This window comes from Mobula birostris, chromosome 9 (genome assembly GCF_030028105.1).
Source record: "Mobula birostris isolate sMobBir1 chromosome 9, sMobBir1.hap1, whole genome shotgun sequence".
NCBI classification, from domain to species: Eukaryota; Metazoa; Chordata; class Chondrichthyes; order Myliobatiformes; family Myliobatidae; genus Mobula; species Mobula birostris.
Genome location: NC_092378.1, coordinates 227,036 through 250,772, shown reverse-complemented (window position 1 = coordinate 250,772; position 23,737 = coordinate 227,036). Strand labels below are relative to the sequence as shown.

The 23,737-nt window shown below is 43.7% G+C and overlaps 1 protein-coding gene across 5 annotated transcripts in view; it reads right to left on the bottom strand.

Moving 5' to 3' along the window:
• LOC140202465 (protein mono-ADP-ribosyltransferase PARP11) overlaps positions 1 to 23,737 on the bottom strand; it is a 143,210-nt gene that overhangs the window by 46,030 nt on the left and 73,443 nt on the right. For all 5 annotated transcript variants that reach the window (XM_072267332.1, XM_072267328.1, XM_072267331.1 and 2 more), the window contains one exon: positions 18,965 to 19,037. In XM_072267332.1, coding sequence (XP_072123433.1) covers positions 18,965 to 19,037 — 73 coding nt within the window. The remainder of the gene's footprint in view (positions 1 to 18,964; positions 19,038 to 23,737) is intronic.

Below are 23,737 nucleotides of genomic sequence, written 5' to 3'. Positions count from 1 at the left end.
AAGAAATACTCAAATGATAAAATAATACAACCGTGACTGACAAGGCAAGTCAACGCTAATGTAAAAGCAAAAGAGAGGGCACCCAACAAAGCAAATATTAGCAGGAAGATAGAGGATTGGGAAGCTTTAAAAACCTACAGAAAGGAACTGAAAAAACCATTAGGAGAGAAAAGTTGAAAAATGAAAGCAAGCTTGTAAACAGCATCAAGACGGATAAAAAAAGCTTTTCAAATATATTTTAAAAATCCTTGCATGCCGGTTAGCTAGAGTTGTTCAGATGGGTTTAAACTAATTGGACAGGGAAGTGAGAACTGGGGTGATAGTGCTGAAGATGAGGTCATTGGTTTACAAAGAGGCAATGTATAGTGAGACTCCAAGCAAGGAGAGGCTGATAACAAGGCAAAATTACAGTCAACAGGATGAGCAGCAAAGTAAAAGGAAGACAAAATTGAAAAGGGCGAATCCAGGTCTGAAGATGTTGTATTTATAGAACATAGAATAGTACAGCACAGTACAGCCCTTCGGCCCACAATGTTGTGCCAACCCTCAAACCCTGCCTCCCATATAAGCCCCCAACTCAAATTCCTCCATATGCTTGTCTAGTAGTCTCTTAAATTTCACGAGTGTATCTGCCTCCACCACTGACTCAGGCAGTGCATTACACGCACCAACCACTCTCTGAGTAAAAAACCTTCCTCTAATATCCCCCTTGAACTTCCCACCCCTTACCTTAAAGCCATGTCCTCTTGCATTGAGCAGTGGTGCCCTGGGGAAGAGGCGCTGGCTATCCACTCTAACTATTCCTCTTATTATCTTGTACACCTCTATCATGTCTCCTCTCATCCTCCTTCTCTCCAAAGAGTAAAGCCCTAGCTCCCTTAATCTCTGATCATAATGCATACTCTCTAAACCAGGCAGCATCCTGGCAAATCTCCTCCATACCCTTTCCAATGCTTCCACATCCTTCCTATAGTGAGGCGATTAGAACTGGACACAGTACTCCAAGTGTGGCCTAACCAGAGTTTTATAGAGCTGCATCATTACATCGCGACTCTTAAACTCTATCCCTCGACTTATGAAAGCTAACACCCCATAAGCTTTCTTAACTACTCTATCTACCTGTGAGGCAACTTTCAGGGATCTGTGGACATGTAACCCCAGATCCCTCTGCTCCTCCACACTATCAAGTATCCTGCCATTTACTTTGTACTCTGCCTTGGGGTTTGTCCTTCCAAAGTGTACCACCTCACACTTCTCCGGGTTGAACTCCATCTGCCACTTCTCAGCACACTTCTGCATCCTATCGATGTCTCTCTGCAATCTTCGACAATCTTCTACACTATCTACAACACCACCAACCTTTGTGTCATCTGCAAACTTGCCAACCCACCCTTCTACCCCAACATCCAGGTCGTTAATAAAAATCACGAAAAGTAGAGGTCCCAGAACAGATCCTTGTGGGACACCACTAGTCATAATCCTCCAATCTGAATGTACTCCCTCCACCACCACCCTCTGCCTTCGGCAGGAAAGCCAATTCTGAATCCACCTGGCCAAACTTCCCTGGATCCCATGCCTTTTGACTTTCTGAATAAGCCTACCGTGTGGAACCCTGTCAAATGCCTTACTAAAATCCATATAGATCACATCCACCGCACTACCCTCATCTATATGCCTGGTCACCTCCTCAAAGAACTCTATCAGGCTTGTTAGACACGATCTGCCGCTCACAAAGCCATACTGACTGTCCCTGATCAGACCATGATTCTCTAAATGCCCATAGATCCTATCTCTGAGAATCTTTTCCAACAGCTTTCCCACCACAGACGTAAGGCTCACTGGTCTATAATTACCTGGACTATCCCTACTACCTTTTTAATGCACGCAGTACACGGATTAAGGTAAATGAACTTATAGCACTGTTACGGATTGGTATGCATGATGCTATAGGCATCACTGAATCATGGCTGGAAGAAGATTATAGCCGGAAGCATAATGTCCAAGGATACACATTGTATCGAAAGATCAGGCAGGAATGCAGAGGGGGTGGCGTTGCCCTGTTGTTAAAAAATGAAATCAAATTATTAGAAAGAGGTGACAGAGGATCAGATGGTGTTGAATAATTGTGGATTGATCCAAGGAACTGCAAAGGTAAAAAGGCCCTTACAGGAATTAATAACAGACACCCAGACAGTGGTAAGGATGTGGCCTACAAATTACAAAAGGAAGATAGAAAATGCATTCCAAAATGCAATAGTACAATAGTTATGGGGGACTTCAATATACAGATAGATTGGGAAAATCAGATTGGTGCTGGATTCCAAGAGGGTGAATTTCTGGAATGCCTACGAGATGGCTTTTTAGAGCAATTCATGGTTGAGCCCACTAGGGGATCAGCCATTCTGGATTGGGTGTTGTGTAATTAACTGAAATTGATTAGACAGCTAAAAACAACCCTGATGGACAAGTGATCATAATATGATTTAATCACATTGAAATTTGAGAAGGAGAAGCTAAAAAAATTAGATGCATCGGTATTACAGTGTTGGCACGTGGCCAAGTGGTCAAGCGTTCATCTAGTGATTTGAAGGTCGCTAGTTTGAGCCTTGGCTGAGACAGCGTGTGTGTCCTTGAGCAAGGTACTTAATCACACATTGCTCTGCGACGACACCAGTGCCAAGCTGTATGGGTCCTAATGCCCATCCCTTGGACAACATCAGTGGCATGGAGAGGGAAGACTTGCAGCATGGGCAACTGCTGGTCTTCCATACAACCTTGACCAGGCCTGCGCCCTGGAAACTTTCCAAGGCGCAAACCCATGGTCTCATGAGACTAACGGATGCCTATAACAGTGGAGTAAAGGGAATTACAGAGATATGAGAGAGGAGTTGGCCAGAATTGATTGGAAAAGGACACCGGCAGGGCAGCAATAGCTGGAATTTCTGGAAGCAATTCAGAAGGCACGGGATATGTACATCATAACGAGGAAGAAGTATCCAAAGGCAAGATGACGCAACCATACCTAACAAGAGAAGTCAAAGCCAACATAAAAGCGAAAGAGAGGGCATTTAATTATTCAAAATTAGTAGGAAGTTGGAAGATTGGAAAGCTTTCAAACACCAACAGAAGGCAACTAAAAAAGTCATTACGAAGGTAAAGACTGAATATGAAAGTAAGCTAGCCAATAATATTAAAAACGATACCAAAAGTTTCTTCAGATACATAAAGTGTAAAAGAGAGACAAGAGTGGATATTGGACTGCTGGAAAGCAATGCCGGAGAGGTAGTAATGTAGGACAAGGAAATGGTGGACGAACTGAATAAGTATTTTGTGTCAATTTTCACTGTGGAAAACACTAGCAGTATGATGGAAGTTCCAGAGGTGAGGGATCATGAAGTGTGTGAAGTTACCATTACTAAGGAGAAGGCTCTGGGAAAACTGAAAGGTCTGAAGGTAGATAAGTCACCTGGACATGATGGTGTACACCCCAGGGTTCTGAAAGAGGTAGCTGAAGAGATTGTGGAGGCATTAATAATAATCTTTCAATTATCACTAGATTCTGGACTGGTTCCAGCAGACTGGAAAATTGCAAATATCACTCCACTCTTCAACAAGGGAGAGAGACAAAAGAAAGGAAATTATAGACTAGTTAGTCTGGCTTCAGCAGTTGGGAAGATGTTGGAGTCAATTGTTAAGGATGTGGTTTCCGGGTACTTGGAGGCATATGATAAACTAGGCCGTAGTCAGCATGGTTTCCTCAAGGGAAAATCTTGACTGATGAATCTGTTGGAATTATTTGAAGAAATAGCAAGCAGGATAGACAAGGGAGAATTGGTTGATGCTGTGTATTTGAATTTTCAGAAGGCCTTTGACAAGGTGCCACATATGAGACTGCTTAATAAGCTATGAGCCCGTGGTATTACAGGGAAGATTCCAGCATGGATAAAGCAGTGGCTGACTGGCCGGAGGCAAAGAGTGAGAGTAAATAGAGCCTTTCCTGACTGGCTGCCGGCGACTACCGGTATTCACAGTGGTCTGTGATGGGAGCAATTCTTTTTACATCATATGGCACTGATTTAGATGACAGAATTGAAGGCTCTGTTGCAAAGTTTGCAGACGATACAAAGATAGGTGGAGGGCCAGGTAGTTTTGAGGAAGTAGAGATGCTACAGATGGACTTCGGCAGATTAGGAGAATAGGCAAAAAAATAGCAGATGGAATAGAGTGTCGGGAAGTATATGATCATGCACTTTGGTAGAACAAAGGGAAGAGTTGACTATTTTCTAAATGGAGAGAAAATACTAAACTCTGAAAAACAAAGGGACTTGGGAATCCTTGTGCAGGATTCCCTAATGATTACTTTGCAGGTTGAGTCTTAATATACACTCAGTGGCCAGTTTATTAGGTACACCTGTACACCAGCAGCAACTCAATGCACAAGAACATGCAGACATGGTCAAGAGTTTCAATTACCATTCAGACCAAACGTCATAATGAGGAAGAAATGTGATGCAAGTGTCTTTGACTGTGGAATATAGTTGGAGCCAGGTGGGGTGGTTTGAGTATCTCAAAAACTGCTGATATCCTGGGATTTTCACACACAAGTCTGGAGTTTACAGAAATGGTTCGAAAAACAAAAAAAAACATCCAGACAGTGGCAATTCTGTGGGCAAACATGCCTTGTTAAAGATCAGAGGAGAATGGCCAAATTGGTTCAAACAGTCAGGAAGGCAACAATAACTCAAAGAACCACACATTAAAACAATGGTGCACAGAAATGCATATCTGAACACACAACACATCAAACCTTGAAGCAGATCAGCTACAGCACCAGAAGAGCACGAACATACAGGAATGACTCCTGTGTGTAATAAAATAGCCACTGAGTGTCGATGATTAACAACAATGAACACAGCACCGATCACTGTGGCACACCACGAGACACAGGCCTCCAGAGGGACAACCATCTACTTTTCGCTCTGACTTCTCCCAGAAAGTCAATGTTCAATCTACACCAACACACACAAAATGCTGGAGGAACTCAGCAGATCAGGCAGCATCTATGAAAATGATTAAACAGACAATATTTCCAGCTGAGACTCTTCTTACAGTCTTGGCCCAAAATGTTAACTGTTGATTCATTTCCATAGATGCTGCCTGACCTGCTGAGTTCCTCCATCATTTTCCATGTGTTGCTCTGGATTTCCCACATCGGCATAATCTCTTGTCGTTATAATGTTGAATCTAATCATCTACTTTATCCCAAATGGCAAGTGACTTAACGTTCTGGTTTGGCCTCCCATATATGACTTTGTCAATGGCCTTGCTGAAATCTGTGTAGAGAACATTCACCACTTTTCCTTCTACCTGTCTCAAAACCTTGTCAAAAACCTTTATAAGATTGATTAGACATAACCTACCACACACAAAGCCATGTTGACCATCTCCAACAGATACATAAAATGTAAAAGAGAGGCGAGAGTGGATATCGGACCCGCTGGAAAACAATGTGGGTAGCAATGTGGGACAGCGAAATAATGGACAAACTGAATTAGTATTTTGCATCATAGAAAACCATAGAAACTACAGCACAGAAACAGGCCTTTTGGCCCTTCTTGGCTGTGCCGAACCATTTTCTACCTAGTCCCACTGACTTGCACATGGACCATATCCCTCCATACACCTCCCATCCATGTATCTGTCCAATTTATTCTTAAATGTTAAAAAAAGAACCCGCATTTACCACCTCGTCTGGCAGCTCATTCCATACTCCCACCACTCTCTGTGTGAAGAAGCCCCCCTTAATGTTCCCTTTAAACTTTTCCCCTCTCACCCTTAACCCATGTCCTCTGGTTTTTTTCTCCCCTTGCCTCAGTGGAAAAAGCCTGCTTGCATTCACTCTATCTATACCCATCATAATTTTATATACCTCTATCAAATCTCCCCTCATTCTTCTACGCTCCAGGGAATAAAGTCCTAACCTATTCAACCTTTCTCTGTAACTGAGTTTCTCAAGTCCTGGCAACATCCTTGTAAACCTTCTCTGCACTCTTTCAACCTTATTTATATCCTTCCTGCAATTTGGTGACCAAAACTGAACACAATACTCCAGATTCAGCCTCACCAATGCCTTATACAGCCTCATCATAACATTCCAGCTCTTATACTCAATACTACGATTAATAAAGGCCAATGTACCAAAAGCTCTCTTTACGACCCTATCTACCTGTGACGACACTTTTAGGGAATTTTGTATCTGTATTCCCAGATCCCTCTATTCCACTGCACTCCTCAGTGCCTTAACATTAACCCTGTATGTTCTACATTGGTTTGTCCTTCCAATGTGCAATACCTCACACTTGTCTGTATTAAACTCCATCTGCCATTTTTCAGTCCATTTTTCCAGCTGGTCCAAGTCCCTTTGCAGGCTCTGAAAACCTTCCTCACTGTCTACTACACCTCCAATCTTTGTATCATCAGCAAATTTGCTGATCCAATTTACTACATTATCATCCAGATCATTGATATAGATGACAAATAACAATGGACCCAGCACTGATCCCTGTGGCACACCACTAGTCACAGGCCTCCACTCGGAGAAGCAATTCTCTACTACCACTCTTTGGCTTCTTCCATTGAGCCAATGTCTAATCCAATTTACCACCTCTCCATGTATACCTAGCGACTGAATTTTCCTAACTAACCTCTCATGCCGGACCTTGTCAAAGGCCTTACTGAAGTCCATGTAGACAATATCCATTGCCTTCCCTTCATCCACTTTCCTGGTAACCTCCTCCAAAAACTCCAATAGATTGGTCAAACATGATCTGCCACGCACAAAGCCATGTTGACTCTCCCTAATAAGTCTCTGTCTATCCAAATGCTTGTAGATTCTGTCTCTTAGTACTCCTTCCAATAATTTACCTACTACCGACGTTAAATTTACTGGCCTATAATTTCCCAGATTATTTTTCGATCCTTTTTTAAAGAACGGAACAACATGAGCCACTCTCCAATCCTCCAGCACCTCACCTGTAGACAGCGACATTTTAAATATTACTGCCAGGGCCGCTGCAATTTCAACACCAGTCTCTTTCAAGGTCCGAGGGAACACCCTGTCAGGTCCCGGGGATTTATCCACTTTAATTTTCCTCAAGACAGCAAGGACCTCCTCCTTTTCGATCTGTACAGTTTCCATGATCTCACTACTTGTTTCCCTTAATTCCATAGACTTCATGCCAGTTTCCTTAGTAAATACAAATGCAAAAAACCTATTTAAGATCTCCCCCATTTCCTTTGGTTCCGCACATAGCCGACCACTCTGATCTTCAAGAGGACCAATTTTATCCCTTACAATCCTTTTGCTCTTAATATACCTGTAAAAGCTCTTTGGATTATCCTTCACTTTGACTGCCAAGGCAACCTCATGTCTTCTTTCAGCCCTCCTGATTTCTTTCTTAATTATTTTCTTGCACTTCTTATACTCCTCAAGCACCTTATTTACTCCCTGCTTCCTATACATGTCATACAACACCCTCTTCTTCTTTGTCAGAGTTGCAATATCCCTTGAGAACCAAGGTTCCTTATTCCTATTCACTTTGCCTTTAATCCTGACAGGAACATACAAATTCTGCACTCTCAAAATTTCTCCTTTGAAGGCTTCCCACCTACCGATCACATCCTTGCCAGAGAACAACCTGTCTTTGTTGTGGAAGAGTCTAGCAGTATGGTGTAAGTTCCAGGTGTCAGAGGGTATGAAGTTAGCATAACTAGAGAGAAGGAAACTAGAGAGAAGCATAACTAGAGAGAAGGAAACTGAAAGGTCTGAAAGTAGATTAGTCACTTGGACCAGATGGTGTACACCCCAGGGTTCTGAAAGAGATGGCTGAAGGGATTGTGGAAGCATTAGTAATGACCTTTCAAGAATCACTAAATTCTGGAATAGCTTGGCAAACTGGAAAATTGCAAATGTCACTCCACTCTTCAAGAAGGAAGAGAGGCAGAAGAAAGCAAACTATTGGCCAGTTAGTCTGACCTTAGTGGTTGGGAAGATGTTGGAGTTGATTATTAAGGATGAGATCTCAGGGTACTTGGAGGCACATGATTAAATAGGCCATAGTCAGCATGGTTTCCTCAGGAAAATTTTTGCTTGACAAATCCGTTGGAATTCTTTGAAGTAGTAACAAGCAGGATAGACAAAGGAGAATTGGTTGATGTTACATAATTGAATTTTCAGAAGGCCTTTGACAAGGTGCTACACGGGACTGCTAAACAATCTACGAGCTCATGGTATTACAGGAAAGATTCTAGCATGGATAAAGCAGAGGCTGATTGGCAGGAAGCATACATAGGAATAAAGGGAGCCTTTCCTGGCTGGCTGCTGGCAACTAGTTGTATTCCACAGGGGTCTGTATTGGGGCTGATTCTTTTTACGTTATATGTCAATGATTTGGATGATGGAATTGATAGCTTTGTAAAGTTTGCACGATATGAAGATAGATGGGAGGGTGGTAGGGTAGGTTTGAGGAAGTAGAAATGCTACAGAAGGAAACATGGAAAACCTACAGCACAATACAGGCACTTTGGCACCCAAAGCTGTGCCAAACATGTACTTACTTCATAAATTACCTAAGGTTACCCATTGTCCTCTATTTTTCTAAACTCTTTAAAGGACTTAGACAGAATAGGAGAATTCGGAAAGAAATGGCAGATGGAATACAGTATTGGAAAGTGAATGGCCATGCACTTTGGTAGAAGAAATGAAAGACTTGACTAGTTTCTAAATGGAGAGAAAATACAAAAAACTGAGGTGTCAAGTAACTTGTGCAGGATTCTGTAATGGTTAACTTGCTGGTTGATTCTGTTGTGAGTAAGGCAAAAGCAATGTTAGCATTCATTTCAAGAGGACTATAATATAAAAGCAAGGACTTAATGTTCAAACTCTATAAGGAACAGGTGAGGCCTCACTTGGGAGTACTACGAGCAGGTTTGGGCCTCTCATAGTAGAAAGGATGTGCTGAATCTGGAGAGGGTTTTCAAAGGAGGTTCACAAAAGTGATTCCAGGATTGAATGGGTTGTCATATGAAGAGTGTTTGATGGCTCTAGGCCTGTATTCACTAGAATTCAGAAGAATAAGGGGTGACCTCATTGAAGCCTCTCAAATGGTGAAAAGGCTTTGATGGAGTGGATGTTGAGAGGATGTTTCCCATGCTGGGGTGTCTAAGACCAGAGCACACAGCCTCAGGATTGAAGGGCCACCTTTTTGAACAGAGATGAGGACCTTCTTGGGGAAGTCCAGAATGAGGACCTTGTTGGGCAAGTCCAGAATGAGGGGTCACAGTTTGAGGATAAAAGGGAAGCCTTTTAGGACTGAGATTAGGAAGAACTTCTTCACACAGAGGGTGGTGAATCTGTGGAATTCTCTGCCAAGGGAACAGTTGAGGCCAGTTCATTGGCTATATTTAAGAGGGAGTTAGATATGGCCCTTGTGGCTAAAGGGATCAGGGGGTATGGGGGGGGGAAGGCTGGTACAGGGTTCTGAGTTGGATGATCAGCCATGATCGTACTGAATGGCGGTACAGGCTCGAAGGGCCGAATGGCCTACCCCTGCACCTATTTTCTATGTTTCTATGTTTCTTTAGCCAGGGAGTAGTGAGCCTGTGGAATTCATTGCCACAGACAGCCGCGGAGGCCATTTGAAGCAAAGGTTGATCGATTCTTGATTGGTCAGAGCATGAACGGATATGGGGAGAAGGTAGGAGATTGGGCTGAGAGGAAAATTGCTCAGCCATGATGAAATGGCAGAGCAGACACAATGGGCCAAATGACCCAATTCTGCTCCTATGTCTTATGGTTGACCCTAGATAAGTCGCATGGTCCAGATGGACTACCCCCTAGGGTTCTGAATGAGGTAAATGATAAATTCTGGAAGTGTAAGTAATGATCTTACAAGAATCACTGGATTCTGGAATGGTTCCAGAGAACTGGAAAATTGGAAATGTCACACCACTCTTCAAGAAGGAAGAGAGGCAGAAGACAGGAAATTATAGGCCAGTCTGACTTCAGTAGTTGGGAAGGTGTAGGGGTCCATTACTAATGATGATATTTCGGGGTACTTGGGAGCATTTGATAAAATAGGCCAAAGCATGGTTTCCTTAAGGGAAAATCTTGTCGAACAAATTCGTTGGAATTCTTTGAGAAAATAACAAGCAGGGTAGACGAAGGATTGTCAGAAGGTGTTGTTTACTTGGACTTTCAGAAGGCTTTAGACAAGGTGTCGCACATGAGGCTACTAAGCAAAATTAGAACCCATGGTATTACAGGAAAGATACTAGCACGGAAAGACGATTGGCTGACTTGCACAAGGAAAAGAGTGGGAATAAAAGGAACCTTTTCTGTTGGCTGCCAGTGTCTAGTGGTGTTCTGCAGGGGTCAATGTTGGGACCCACTTTTTTGTGTGTTTAATATCAATCATGTCAGGCATGGGATCCAAGGGGACACTGCTTTGTGGATCCAGAATTGGTTTGCCCACAGAAGGCAAAGAAGGGACACGCTCAGACCGAAGGTTTGAGATGCGTCTATTTTAACGCAAGGAGTGTTATGAACAAAGCAGATGAGCTTACAGCATCGATCGGTACTCGGAGCTATGATATGGTGGCCATTACAGAGACTTGGATGGTTCAGGGACAGGAATGGTTACTTCAAGTGCTGGGTTTTAGATGTTTCAGAAAGGACAGGGAGGGAGGCAAAAGAGGTGGGGGCATGGCACTGTTGATCAGAGATACTCACAACACGCTGGAGGAACTCAGCAGGTCGGGCAGCATCCGTGGAAGAGATCGGTCGACGTTTCAGGCCGGAACCCTTCGTCAGGACCGATCTTTTCCACGGATGCTGCCCGATCTGCTGAGTTCCTCCAGCATGTTGTGAGTGTTGCTTTGACCCCAGAATCTGAAGATTATTTTGTGTTGATCGGAGATAATGTCACGGCTGCAGAAAAGGTGGACGCCGTGGAGGGAGTGTCTACAGAGTCTATGTGGGTGGAGGTTAGGAACAGTAACAACAATAACTTTACTAGGTGTTTTTTTATAGGCCGCCCAATAGTAACAGGGATTTCAAGGAGCAGATAGGGAAACAGATCCTAGAAAGGTGTAATAATAACAGAGTTGTTGAGATGGGAGATTTTAATTTCCCAAATATCGATTGGCATCTCCCTAGAGCAAGGGGTTCAGAACATAGAATGCTACAGCACAGTACAGGCCCTTCGGCCCACAATGTTGTGCCAACCCTTAAACCCTGCCTCCCCCACCTTAAATTCCTCCATATACCTGTCTAGTAGTCTCTTAAATTTGACATTGTCGCAAAGACAATAACCTATCCCTCAACGTCAACAAGACGAAGGAATTGGTTGTTGACTTCAGAAGGAGTAGCGGACCGCACGACCCAACTTACATCGGTGGTGCGCAAGTCGAACAGGTCAAAAACTTTAAGTTCCTCAGGGTCAATATCACAAATGACCTGACTTGGTCCAACCAAGCAGAGTTCACTGCCAAGAAGGCCCACCAGCGCCTTTACTTCCAGAGAAAACTAAAGAAATTTGGCCTGTCTCCTAAAACCCTCACTAATTTTTATACATGCACCGTAGAAAGCATTCTTCTAGGATGCATCACAACCTGGTATGGAAGTTGCCCTGTCCAAGACCGAAAGAAGCTGCAGAAGATCGTGAACACGGCGCAGCACATCACACAAACCAATCTTCCGTTCTTGGACTCACTTTACACCGCACGCTGTCGGAGCGGTGCTGCCAGGATAATCGAGGACGCGACCCATCCAGCCAACACACTTTTCGTTCTTCTTCCCTCCGGTAGAAGGCTCAGGAGCTTGAAGACTCATACAGCCAGATTTGGGAACAGCTTCTTTCCAACTGTGATAAGACTGTGGGATGGATCCTGACCCGGATCTGGGCCATACCCTCCAAATATCCGGGCCTGCTTCTGGGGTTTTTTGCATGACCTTACTTTCCATTTTTCTATTTTCTTTTTATGATTTATAATTTGAATTTTCAATATTTACTAATTTTTTACTATATTTAACATTTGTAATCCGGGGAGCGGGAAGCACAGAATCAAATATCGCTGTGATGATTGTACGTTCTAGTATCAATTGTTTGGCGACAATAAAGTATAAATTTCACTAGTGTATCTGCCTCCACCACTGATTCAGGCAGTGCATTACACGCACCAACCACTCTCTGAGTAAAAAACCTTCCTCTAATATCCCCCTTGAACTTCCCACCCCTTACCTTAAATCCATGTCCTCTTGCATTGAGCAGTGGTGCCCTGGGGAAGAGGCGCTGGCTACCCACTCTATCTATTCCTCTTATTATCTTGTACACCTCTATCATAGCTCCTCTCATCCTCCTTCTCTCCAAAGAGTAAAGCCCTAGCTCCCTTAATCTCTGATCATAATGCATACTCTCTAAACCAGGCGGCATCCTGGTAAATCTCCTCCATACCCTTTCCAATGCTTCCACATCCTTCCTATAGTGAGGCGACCAGAACTGGACACAATACTCCAAGTGTGGCCTAACCAGAGTTTTATAGAGCTGCGTCATTACTTCATGACTCTTAAACTCTATCCCTTGACTTATGAAAGCTAACATCCCATAAGCTTTCTTAACTACCCTACCTACCTGTGAGGCAACTTTCAGGGATCTGTGGACATGTACCCTCAGATCCCTCTGCTCCTCCACACTACCAAGTATCCTGCCATTTACTTTGAAATCTGCCTTGGAGTTTGTCCTTCCAAAGTGTACCACCCCACACTTCTCCGGGTTGAACTCCATCTGCCACTTCTCAGCACACTTCTGCATCCTATCAATGTCTCTTTGCAATCTTCGACAATCCTCTACACTATCCACAAGACCACCAACCTTTGTGTCGTCTGCAAACTTATCAACCCACTCTTCTACCCCCACATCCAGTTTGTTAATAAAAATCATGAAAAGTAGAGGTCCCAAAACCAATCCTTATGGGACACTAGTCACAAACCTCCAATCCGAATATACTCCCTCCGCCACGACCCTCTGCCTTCTGCAGGCAAGCCAATTCTGAATCCACCTGGCCAAGCTTCCCTGGATCCCATGCCTTCTGACTTTCTGAATAAGCATACCGTGTGGAACCTCATCAAATGCATTTCTAAAATCCACGTAGATCACATCCACTGCACTACCCTCATCTATACGCCTGGTCACCTTCTCAAAGAACTCTATCAGGCTTGTTAGACACGATCTGCTCTTCACAAAGCCATGCTGACTGTCCCTGATCAGACCATGATTCTCTAAATGCCCATAGATCCCATCTCTGAGGATCTTTTCCAACAGCTTTCCCAACACAGACGTAAGGCTCACTGGTCTATAATTACCTGGACTATCCAGACTACCTTTTTTGGACAAGGGGACAACATTCATCTCCCTCTAATCCTCCGGTACCATTCCCGTGGACAACGAGGACATAAAGATCCTAGCCAGAGGCTCAGCAATCTCTTCCCTCGCCTCATGGAGCAGCCTGGGAAATATTCCATCAGGCCCCGGGGGACCTATCCATCCTAATGTATTTTAACAACTCCAACACCTCCTCTCCCTTAATATCAACATGCTCCAGAACATCAACCTCACTCATATTGTCCTCATCGTCATCAAGTTCCCTCTCATTGGTGAATACCGAAGAGAAGTATTCATTGAGGACCTCGCTCACTTCCACAGCCTCCAGGCACATCTTCCCACTTTTATCTCTAATCGGTCCTATCTTCACTCCTATCATCCTTTTGTTCTTCACATATTTGAAGAATGCCTTGGGGCTTTCCTTTACCCTACTTGCCAAGGCCTTCTCATGCCCCCTTCTTGCTCTCCTCAGCCCCTTCTTAAGCTCCTTTCTTGATACCCTATATTCCTCAATAGACCCATCTGATCCTTGCTTCCTAAACCTCATGTATGCTGCTTTCTTCCACCTGACTAGATTTTACACCTCACTTGTCACCCATGGTTCCTTCACCCTACCATTCTTTATCTTCTTCACCAGGACAAATTTATCCCTAACATCCTGCAAGAGATCCCTAAACATCGACCACACGTCCACAGTTCATTTCCGTGCAAAAACATCATCCCAATTCACACCTGCAAGTTCTAGCCTTACAGCCTCATAATTTGCCCTTCCCCAATTAAAAATGTTCCTGACCTCTCTGATTCTATCCTTTTCCATGATAATGTTAAAGGCCAGGGAGCGGTGGTCACTGTCCCCCAGATGCTCACCCACTGAGAGATCTGTGACCTGACCCGGTTCGTTACCTAATACTAGATCTAGTATGGCATTCCCCCTAGTCGGCCTGTCAACATACAGTGACAGGAATCCATCCTGGACACACTTATCAAACTCTGCCCCATCTAAACCCTTGGAACTAATCAGGTGCCAATCAATATTAGGGAAGTTAAAGTCACCCATGATAACAACCCTGTTATTAATGCATCTTTCCAAAATCCGCCTCCTAATCTGCTCCTCGGTATCTCTGCTGCTACCAGGGGGCCTACAGAATACTCCCAATAGAGTAACTGCTCCCTTCCTGTTTCTGACTTCCACCCATACTGACTCAAAAGAGGATCCTGCTGCATTACCCACCCTTTCTGTAGCTCTAATAGTATCCCTGACCAGTAATGCCACCCTTCCTCCCCTTCCCCCCGCCATCCCTTTAAAAGCACTGAAATCCAGGAATATTGAGAATCCATTCCTAACCTGGTGCCAGCCAAGTCTCTGTAATGGCCACTACATCATAATTCCATGTATGTATCCAAGCTCTCAGTTCATCACCTTTGTTCCTGATGCTGCTTGCATTGAAGTACATGCACTTTAGCCCTTCTACCTTACTACCTTTACACCCTTTATTCTGTTTCTCTTTCCTCAAAGCCTCTTTATATGTTAGATCTGGCTTTACGCTATGCACTATACTTGCGGTTCTCGCATGACCTTTATCCTCCTCCACCTCACTATCTGCTCTAACACTCTGGTTCCCCTCCCCCTGCAAATCTAGTTTAAACCCCCCGGAGCAGCACTCGCAAACCTTCCCGCAAGGATGTTAGTCCCCCTCCAGTTCAGGTGCAACCCGTCCCGTCAGAACAGGTCCCACCTTCCCTGGAACAAGGCCCAATTGTCCAGAAACATGAAGTCCTCCCTCTTGCACCAACTCCTTAGCCACGTATTTAGCTGCATTATCTTCTGATTTCTAGCCTCACTAGATCGTGGCACAGGTAGCAATCCTGAGGTTGCAGCCCTGGAGGTCCTGCCCTTCAACTTTGCACCTAACTCCCTAAACTCTCTTTGCGGGACCTCCTCCTCCTTCCTACACACGTCATTGGTCACTACATGGACCGCAACATCTGGCTGCTCACCCTCCTTCCTGAGAATACCGAGAACTCGATGGGGTGGAGTTTGTTAGGTGTGTTGAGGAAGGTTTCTTGACACAATATGTAGATAAGCCAACAAGACGAGAGGCTGTACTTGATTTCCTATTGGGAAATGAACCTGGTCAGGTGTCAGATCTCTCACTGGGAGAACATAAGGCTAATAGGAAGGAGCTTAAGAAGGAAATTAGGAGAGCCAGAAGGGGCCATGAGAAGGTGTTGGCAGGTAGGATTAAGGAAAACCCCAAGGCATTCTACAAGTGTGTGAAGAGCAAGAGGATAAGACGTGAAAGATTAGGACCTGTCAAGTGCGACAGTGGGAAAGTATGTATGCAACCAGAGGAAATAGCAGAGGTACTTAATGAATACTTTACTTCAGTATTCACTGTGGAAAAGGATCTTGGTGATTGTAGTGATGACTTGCAGCAGACCGAAAAGCCTGAGCATGTAGATATTGAGAAAGAGGATGTGCTGGAGCTTTTGGAAAGCATCAAGTTGGATAAGTCACCAGGACTGGATGAAATGTATCCCAGCCTACTGTAGGAGGCGAGGGGGGAGATTGCTGAGCCTCTGGCGATGATCTTTGCATCATCAATGGGAACGGGAAAGGTTCCGGAGTATTGGAGGTTTGCAGATGTTGTTCCTTTATTCAAGAAAGGGAGTAGAGATAGCCCAGGAAATTACAGACCAGTGAATCTTACATCAGTTGATGGAGAAGATCCTGAGAGGTAGGATTTATGAACATTTGGAGAGGTATAATATGATTAGGAATAGTCAGCATGGCTTTGTCAAGGGCAGGTCATGCCTTACGAGCCTGATTGAATTTTTTGAAGATGTGACTAAACACATTGATGAAGGAAGAGCAGTAGATGTAGTGTATATGGATTTCAGCAAGGCATTTGATAAGGTACCCCATGCAAGGCTTATTGAGAAAGTAAGGAGGCATGGAATCCAAGGGGACATTGCTTTGTGGATCCAGAACTGGCTTGCCCACAAGAAGGCAAAGAGTGGTTGTAGATGGGTGAAATTCTGCCTGGAGGTCGGTCACCAGTGGAGTGCCTCAGGGATCTGTTCTGGGACCCTTACTCTTCGTGATTTTTAAAAATGACTTGGATGAGGAGGTGGAGGGATGGGTTAGTAAATTTGCTGATGACACAAAGGTTGGAGGTGTTGTGGATAGTGTGGACGGCTGTCAGAGGTTACAGTGGGACATTGATCGGATGCAAAACTGGGCTGAGAAGTGGCAGATGGAGCTCAACCCAGATAAGTGTGAGGTGGCTCATTTTGGTAGGTCAAATGTGATGGCAGAATATAGTATTAATGGTAATACTCTTGGCAGTGCAGAGGATCAGCGGAATCTTGGGGTCCGAGTCCATAGGACGCTCAAAGCAGCTGTGCAGGTTGACTCTGTGGTTAAGAAGGCATATGGTGTAGTGGCCTTCATCAATCGTGGAATTGAATTTAGGCAAGAGGTAATGTTGCAGCTGTATAGGACCCTGGTCAGACCCCAACAGAGTACTGTGCTCAGTTCTGGTCGCCTCACTACAGGAAGGATGTGGAAACCATAGAAAGAGTGCAGAGGAGATTTACAAGGATGTTGCCTGGATTGGGTAGCATGCCTTATGAGAGTAGGTTGAGTGAACTCGAGCTTTTCTCCTTGGGAGTGACAAAGGATGAGAGGTGACCTGATAGAGGCGCATAAGATGATGAGAGGCATTGATCGTGTGGATAGTCAGAGGCTTTTTCCCAGGGCTGAAATGGTTGCCACAAGAGGACATAGGTTTAACATGCTGGGGAGTAGGTACAGAGGAGATGTCAGGCGTAAGATTTTTTACTCAGAGAGTGGTGAGTGCGTGGAATGGGCTGCCGGCAGCAGTGGTGGAGGTGGATATGATTGGGTCTTTTAAGAGACTTTTGGATAGGTACATGGAGCTTAGAAAAATAGAGGGCTATAGGTAAGCCTAGTAATTTCTAAGGTAGGGACATGTTCGGCACAACTTTGTGGGCCGAAGGGGCTGTATTGTGCTGTAGGTTTTCTCTGTTTCTATGTTTCTATATGAAAGGCTGAGATAGAGAGCTTGTGGAATGGATGTTTCCCATAGTGGGGGAGTCTCAGACCAGAAGGTACAGCCTCAGAATACAAGGACATCCCTTTAGAGCAGAGATAAGGAGGAGTTTCTGCCACAGCGTGGTGAATCTGTGGAATTCATTGCGGCAGATGACTGTGAAGTGCAAGTCATCAGGCCTACAATGGTTTCCAGTTATTTGGGCCATTGGTTAATCAAGGCAGCTGCTTATTTGGAACAACTCTTAAAAAAACAAAAACAAAATCTAGAAAACAGCTGGGATTCCCTTTGTTTACTTGGGCTTAAATGCAGCTTAACTGGGACAGGAGACTGTTGCCAACCCGTTTCTAACTTGTGTTAATCATATGCATTGTGTGGCTGTTCGACACTACATTGTGCTTAGAGTGAACAGTTTTGAAACAGTGTCACTTGTGTGTGTTTGCATTCAAAAAGCATTGATTTTTGTCGTTGATAGTTGGTGAATAAAAGCCATAAGACAATTCAGTACTGTTTTTTCACTGTAGTTTCAAGCATTCAGACTTGGAGATACCAGAAACAGCTGGGAGTGAAAATGAAATAATTTCACAACTTCAACAAATTAGGAACTACTAAGAATTTGAAGGAATCGACAATCATTTTAAATGTTACAATGACAATGAAAATCTGGAAGATGTAATCACTGAAAACATTGTTTGACAGGTGTCTGCACTAATGTTAGACAAAAGAGGTACTGCAGATGCTGGAAATTCAGAGCAATACAAACAATGTGCTGGAGGACCTCAGCAAGTCAGGCAGCATCTGTGGATGGGAATAAACAGTTGACGTTTCAGGCCGAGATCCTTCATCTGGACTGACCTGATAAAGGGTCTCTGCCCAAAACGTCGATTCTTTATTCCCATCCATAGATGCTGCCTGACCTGCTGAGATCCTCCAGCGCAATGTGTGTATTGCTTTGGCCTAATGTTTATTTGTAGTCAATCAAATGATTATAGCAGTGTACACTGAATTAATTCCTCCATCTATAACTATAAGAAACTAATACACAGTTTTATAGTACTGTGGTAGTTTTGATAGTGTTCTTATTTGTTCTGTATTTCATTTAAATGCATAATTTGTTATTTAGTTAAACGGTAATTTGTCTTTTTTACTGTATACCTTTTTAACTATTTCTATGAAACTTCGGCAGCTGCTTAACTGGGTCAAAATTTTCCAGTCCCAACATGTCACAATTAACTGGAATCTACTGTATTTAAAATAAGAGCTAATAGGTTCTTAATTAGTCAGGATGTAGAGTGTTATAGGGAGAAGGCAGGAGAAAGGGGTTAAGAGAGATAATAAATCAGCCATGATGGAATGGGGGGATCAGATTCAATAGGCCAAATGGCCTAATTCTGTTCCTATATCTTATGGTCTTTAAGATTCTGAAATCAGCTGCATAAAATGACCTACCTGGTACGGTTTGTCTCGATCTATATTCTCCCAATGCAAAGGAATAGGAATTTCTGCATTTCCACATATAAAACTTCAAAAGATGTCAGAACAAACAGATATTAATGTTACCATTCAAAAACATAAATGAAAACAGAATATTTTTATATACACATTTATCTCTCTCTCACATACCTCATACACAGTTTGCTTCATCTATTTAGACGCAATATTTTAAAGTCATTTGTATGTAGATTTATGCTACCCACAGTTAAAATTTACTTTTGTTTATATTTTTATTAGAAGATTGCCTCAATTAACAGGCTCTCACAGCTCAATTACAGAAGGCTAACAATCCAAGACAACTCTAGAGTACAATATTTTGTGACCTATTGACAATAGTGCTGTTCTTCAGCTCTGGTAATGTCTCAGATCTATGATCTATGATCTAGCTAATTCCAAATTAAAACTACCAAGACTCCATGGGTCCCATGCATCTTAATCTTCTACAAAGATGGACCTTCGACATTGCCTTACTAAAACTCATGTAGGCAACATCCACTGCTCTATCTTCATCAATCATCACCGTCACCGCTTTCTAATACATGACCTGTCCTGCACAAAGTCATGGCTGACTGTTCCTAATCAGGCCATAGTTTCCCAATGCCAGTAATTCCTATCCCTAAAAATGCATTCCAACAGCATCCCTACTGCTTATGTAAGGCTCACCAGCCTATAATTTCCTGGATTATCCTTATTGAGTCAAGGAACAACGCAGGCTACCCTACAGTCCTCTAAAACCTTGCCTGTTCCTCATGATGTTACAATGACCTTTGTAAAGGCCCAGCAATTTCCTCCCTTACCTCTTTCAGTGGCCTGTGATATATCCCTGGTACTTAATGCACCTTAATTTTCTTCAAGAGACACTGTACCATCTCTTGCTTGATTTCAAAATGCCCAAGCATAAAAGTATACACCACTCAGCTGTTCTTCTGTTTGGTGAATACTGATGCAATGTATTAGCTTAGTCCCTTGTCCACATCATCTAACTACAAGTATTATTTTTCTGTTTTATCCTTGAAGGCACAAAAGCTTCCAGTCTTCCAGTATCACACTCATAGCTAACAAAGATACGAACAGTACAAATATTTGTGCTGGAGCTCCAGCAATCACTTTTGTGGCTTCCCACAATGTCCTAAAGTACACTTGGTCAGACCCCAGAGACTTATGCAGTTTAAGACCAGCAACAGCTCCTCCTCTTTTGTCATGTGGCTATGACAGGAACCTGGAGAATGTTGTTGAATAGTGGTACACTTGTTCTCTGAATAAGGAAACACAGACAGGGTGATGAGGAAAGTGATTGACATGCTTGCCTTCAACTGGCCAAGGCATTCAGTATGAGGATTTGAATGTCATGTTACAGTTGTAACAATACTTTAACTAAGCCACACTTGAAGCATCTGCAGTTCAATTTGCCACACTACAGGAAAGATGAGATGAAATGCCAGAGAGTGAAAGAGAGGAGGCTTCAAGTAGATCTGAGGAGTTAATACTGTCACACAGATAAATTGAATAGTGGAATTGATCTGAGTCCTGATGATGAGTCTCGGCCTGAAACGTCGATTGTTTATTCTTCTCCATAGATGCTGTCGATTTGCTGAGTTCCTCCAGCATTTGGTGCATATTGCTTGGATTTTTAGCATCTACAGATTTTCTCATGTTTGTGGAATAAACTGCCAGGGGAAATGGCAAAATGGCATGCTGAGTTCCTCCAGCGTGTTGTGCGTGTTGAAGTGCCAATTCAGTCTTATGGAGCTTTTCAAGATGGTTACCAGGAAAGCTGATGAAAGAAGGACCGTGGACATTATCTATTTGGACTTTAGCAAGATCTTTGACAACGTCCCGCATGGAGGTTGGTCAAAAAGGTTCAGTCGCTTGGCATTCAAGATGAGGTAGTAAATTGGATTCAACATTGGCTTCGCAGGAAAGGCCAGTGATTGGTAGTAGATGGCTGCCTCTTTGAGTGGAGACCCGTGGCAAGTGGAGCATCGCAGGGACTGGTGCCGGGTCTGTTGCTGTTTGTTACCTTCATCAATCAACTGGATGAAAATATGGTTCACTGGATCTGAAAATTTACGGATAACACTAAGACTGGGGATGTAGTGAACAGTGAGAAAAGCTTGCTGTGGGATCTGGACCAGCTAGAAAAATGGACTAAAAAAAAAAATGCAGTTAAGTGAGAAGTATTGCACCTTCGGAGGACAAACTGGGGGAGGACCAACGGGATCCCACCACCAAGCACCTCTTTCCCTCACCCTCACTTTCTGCTTTCCTCAGGGATCACACCCTACACAACTCCTTTGTACATTTGTCCCCACTGATCTCCCTCCTGGCACTTATCCTTACAAGTGGAACAAGTGCTACACTTGCCCCTACACCTCCTCCCTTACTACCATTCAAGGCCCTAACCAGTCCCTCCAGGTGAGGCGACACTTCACCTAAAAGTCTATTGGGGGTCATATACTGTGTCTGGTGCTCCCGGTATGCCTCCTGTGCATCAGTGAGACCCAACGTAGATTGGAAGACCACTTCACCAACTACCTACACTTCATCTGCCAGAAAAACCGGGATCTCCAGTGGCCACCCATTTTAATTCCACTTCCCATTCCTGTGTCTATGTCTATCCATGGCCTCCTCCACTGTTGTGATGAGGCCATACTCAGGTTGGAGGAACAACACTTTATATTCCGTTTGGGTAGCCTCCAACCCGATGGCAGGAACATCGATTTCTCGAACTTTTGGTAATGCCCCCCACCACCCCCCTTCACCATTTCCAATGCCCTTTTTCCTCTCTCACCTTATCCCCTTGCCCACCCATCGACTTCCTCTGCTGTCCCTCCCCCCTTTTCTTTCTTCCATGGCCTTCTGTCTCTTTCACCTATCAAATTCCAAGCTCTTTATTTCATTCCTCCCCCTTCAGGTTTCACCTATCACCTTGTGTTTTCTCTCTCCTAACCCCAACTTTTAAATCTACTCCTCAGCTTTTTTTCCCCTCCAGTCCTGTCACAAAGGGTTTCGGCTGCCTGGCCTGCATTTTGTGTTTGTTGCTTGGATTTCCATCATCCAAATGACTGACAAATAGAATAAAAAGTAGTCGTCCATGTGGAACACCACTAGTCACCGGTAGACTTTATTGTCACTCTTAGTCTCTTGCCAGTCAGACAATATCCTATCCAGGCTGGTATCTTTCCTGTAATACCACGGGCTCTTATCTTGACTCTCCTTTTCTACTCTGTTTGTTATTTCCTCAAAAGATTCCAACAGATTTGTCAGGCAAGATTTCCCCTCAAGGAAACCATGCTGACTTTGGCCTATTTTATTATGTACATTAAGTACCCCAAAAGCTCATCCTTAATAATGGACAACTTCCCAACCACTGAAGTCAGGTTAACTGGCCTGTAATTTCCTTTCTACAGCCTCCTTCCTTTCTTAAAAAGAGGGGTGACATTTGCAATTGTCTAGTCTTCTGGAACCATTCCAGAATCTAGTGATTCTTGAAGGATCAATGCCTCCATACTCTCTTCACACAGAAGCCTGGAGTGTAGTCCATCTGGTCCAGGTGACTTATCTACGTTCAGACCCAAGCACCTTCTCCTTACTAATAGCAACTATACTCACTTCTTCCCCTTGACACTCGAATTTCTGGCATACTGCTAGTGTTCTCCACAGTGAGGACAGAAGCAAAATACTTATTCAGTTCATCTGCCATTTCTCTATCCCCCATTAGTACCCATCCAGCGTCATTTTCCAGGAGCCCGATATCCACTCTCATCTCTATTTTACTCTTTATATAACTGAAAAAAGCTTATCTTCTTTTATATTATTGGCTAACTTACCTTGATATTCATCATTTCTCTCCTTCTGGCTTGTTAGTTGTCTTTTGTTGGTTTTAAAAGCTTCTCTATCCTCTAACTTCCCACTAATCTTAGCTATATTACATGCCCTTTATTTTGCTTTTTGCTGTCTTCGACCTCCCTTGTTAGCTATGGTTGCATCATCCCTCCTTTAGAATACTTCATCTTTGAGATGCATCTATCCTGAACCTTCCACGCAGCAGGACAGAGTGTTCAAAAGAAGCAAGGGTAGTCAGGCATCTGTGTGCCACGGTTCCCAAGGAGACATTAAATAGTGCATAATTAGGCACTTAGCACAAGCTGATAAAAAGTTAGATTTAAGTGGAGCAGCCATTGTGAGAGTGGGCCAGTGTTACAGTGGGGAGTTCAGGCTTTGCATCAGGCAAGGAGACACAGTAGATTTTTTTATTTAAATATTTTTGTCTTTCTTTCTCTTTGCACAGTTAGAGCAGGGGGAACACCAGGCAGGATAGTGGAATACTCCTCTTGCAGGATGTGGGAAGGCAGGGAGACCTCCAGTGTCCCTGATGACTACACCTGCAAGAAGTGCATCCAGCTACAGGTTTTTGAAACCGTGTTAAGGAAATGGAGCTGGAACGCGATGAACTCTGGATCATTCAGAGGCTGAGGGGTTGATCAACAGGACATACAAGGTGTGGCGGCACCCAAAGTGCAGGACACAGGATGACTGTCAGGAGGGGGAAGGAGATAGACAGGTGGTGCAGAGTACCCCTTTGGCCATTCCCGTCAACAACAGATATACCATTTTGGATAGTGTTAGGAGGGGGAAATGGCCGAGCAGAGGAAAGTCACAGCTGTCAGATCTCTGGCACTGAGTCTGGTTTTGTGGCTCAGAGAGAAAAGGGGAGAAGAGGCAAGC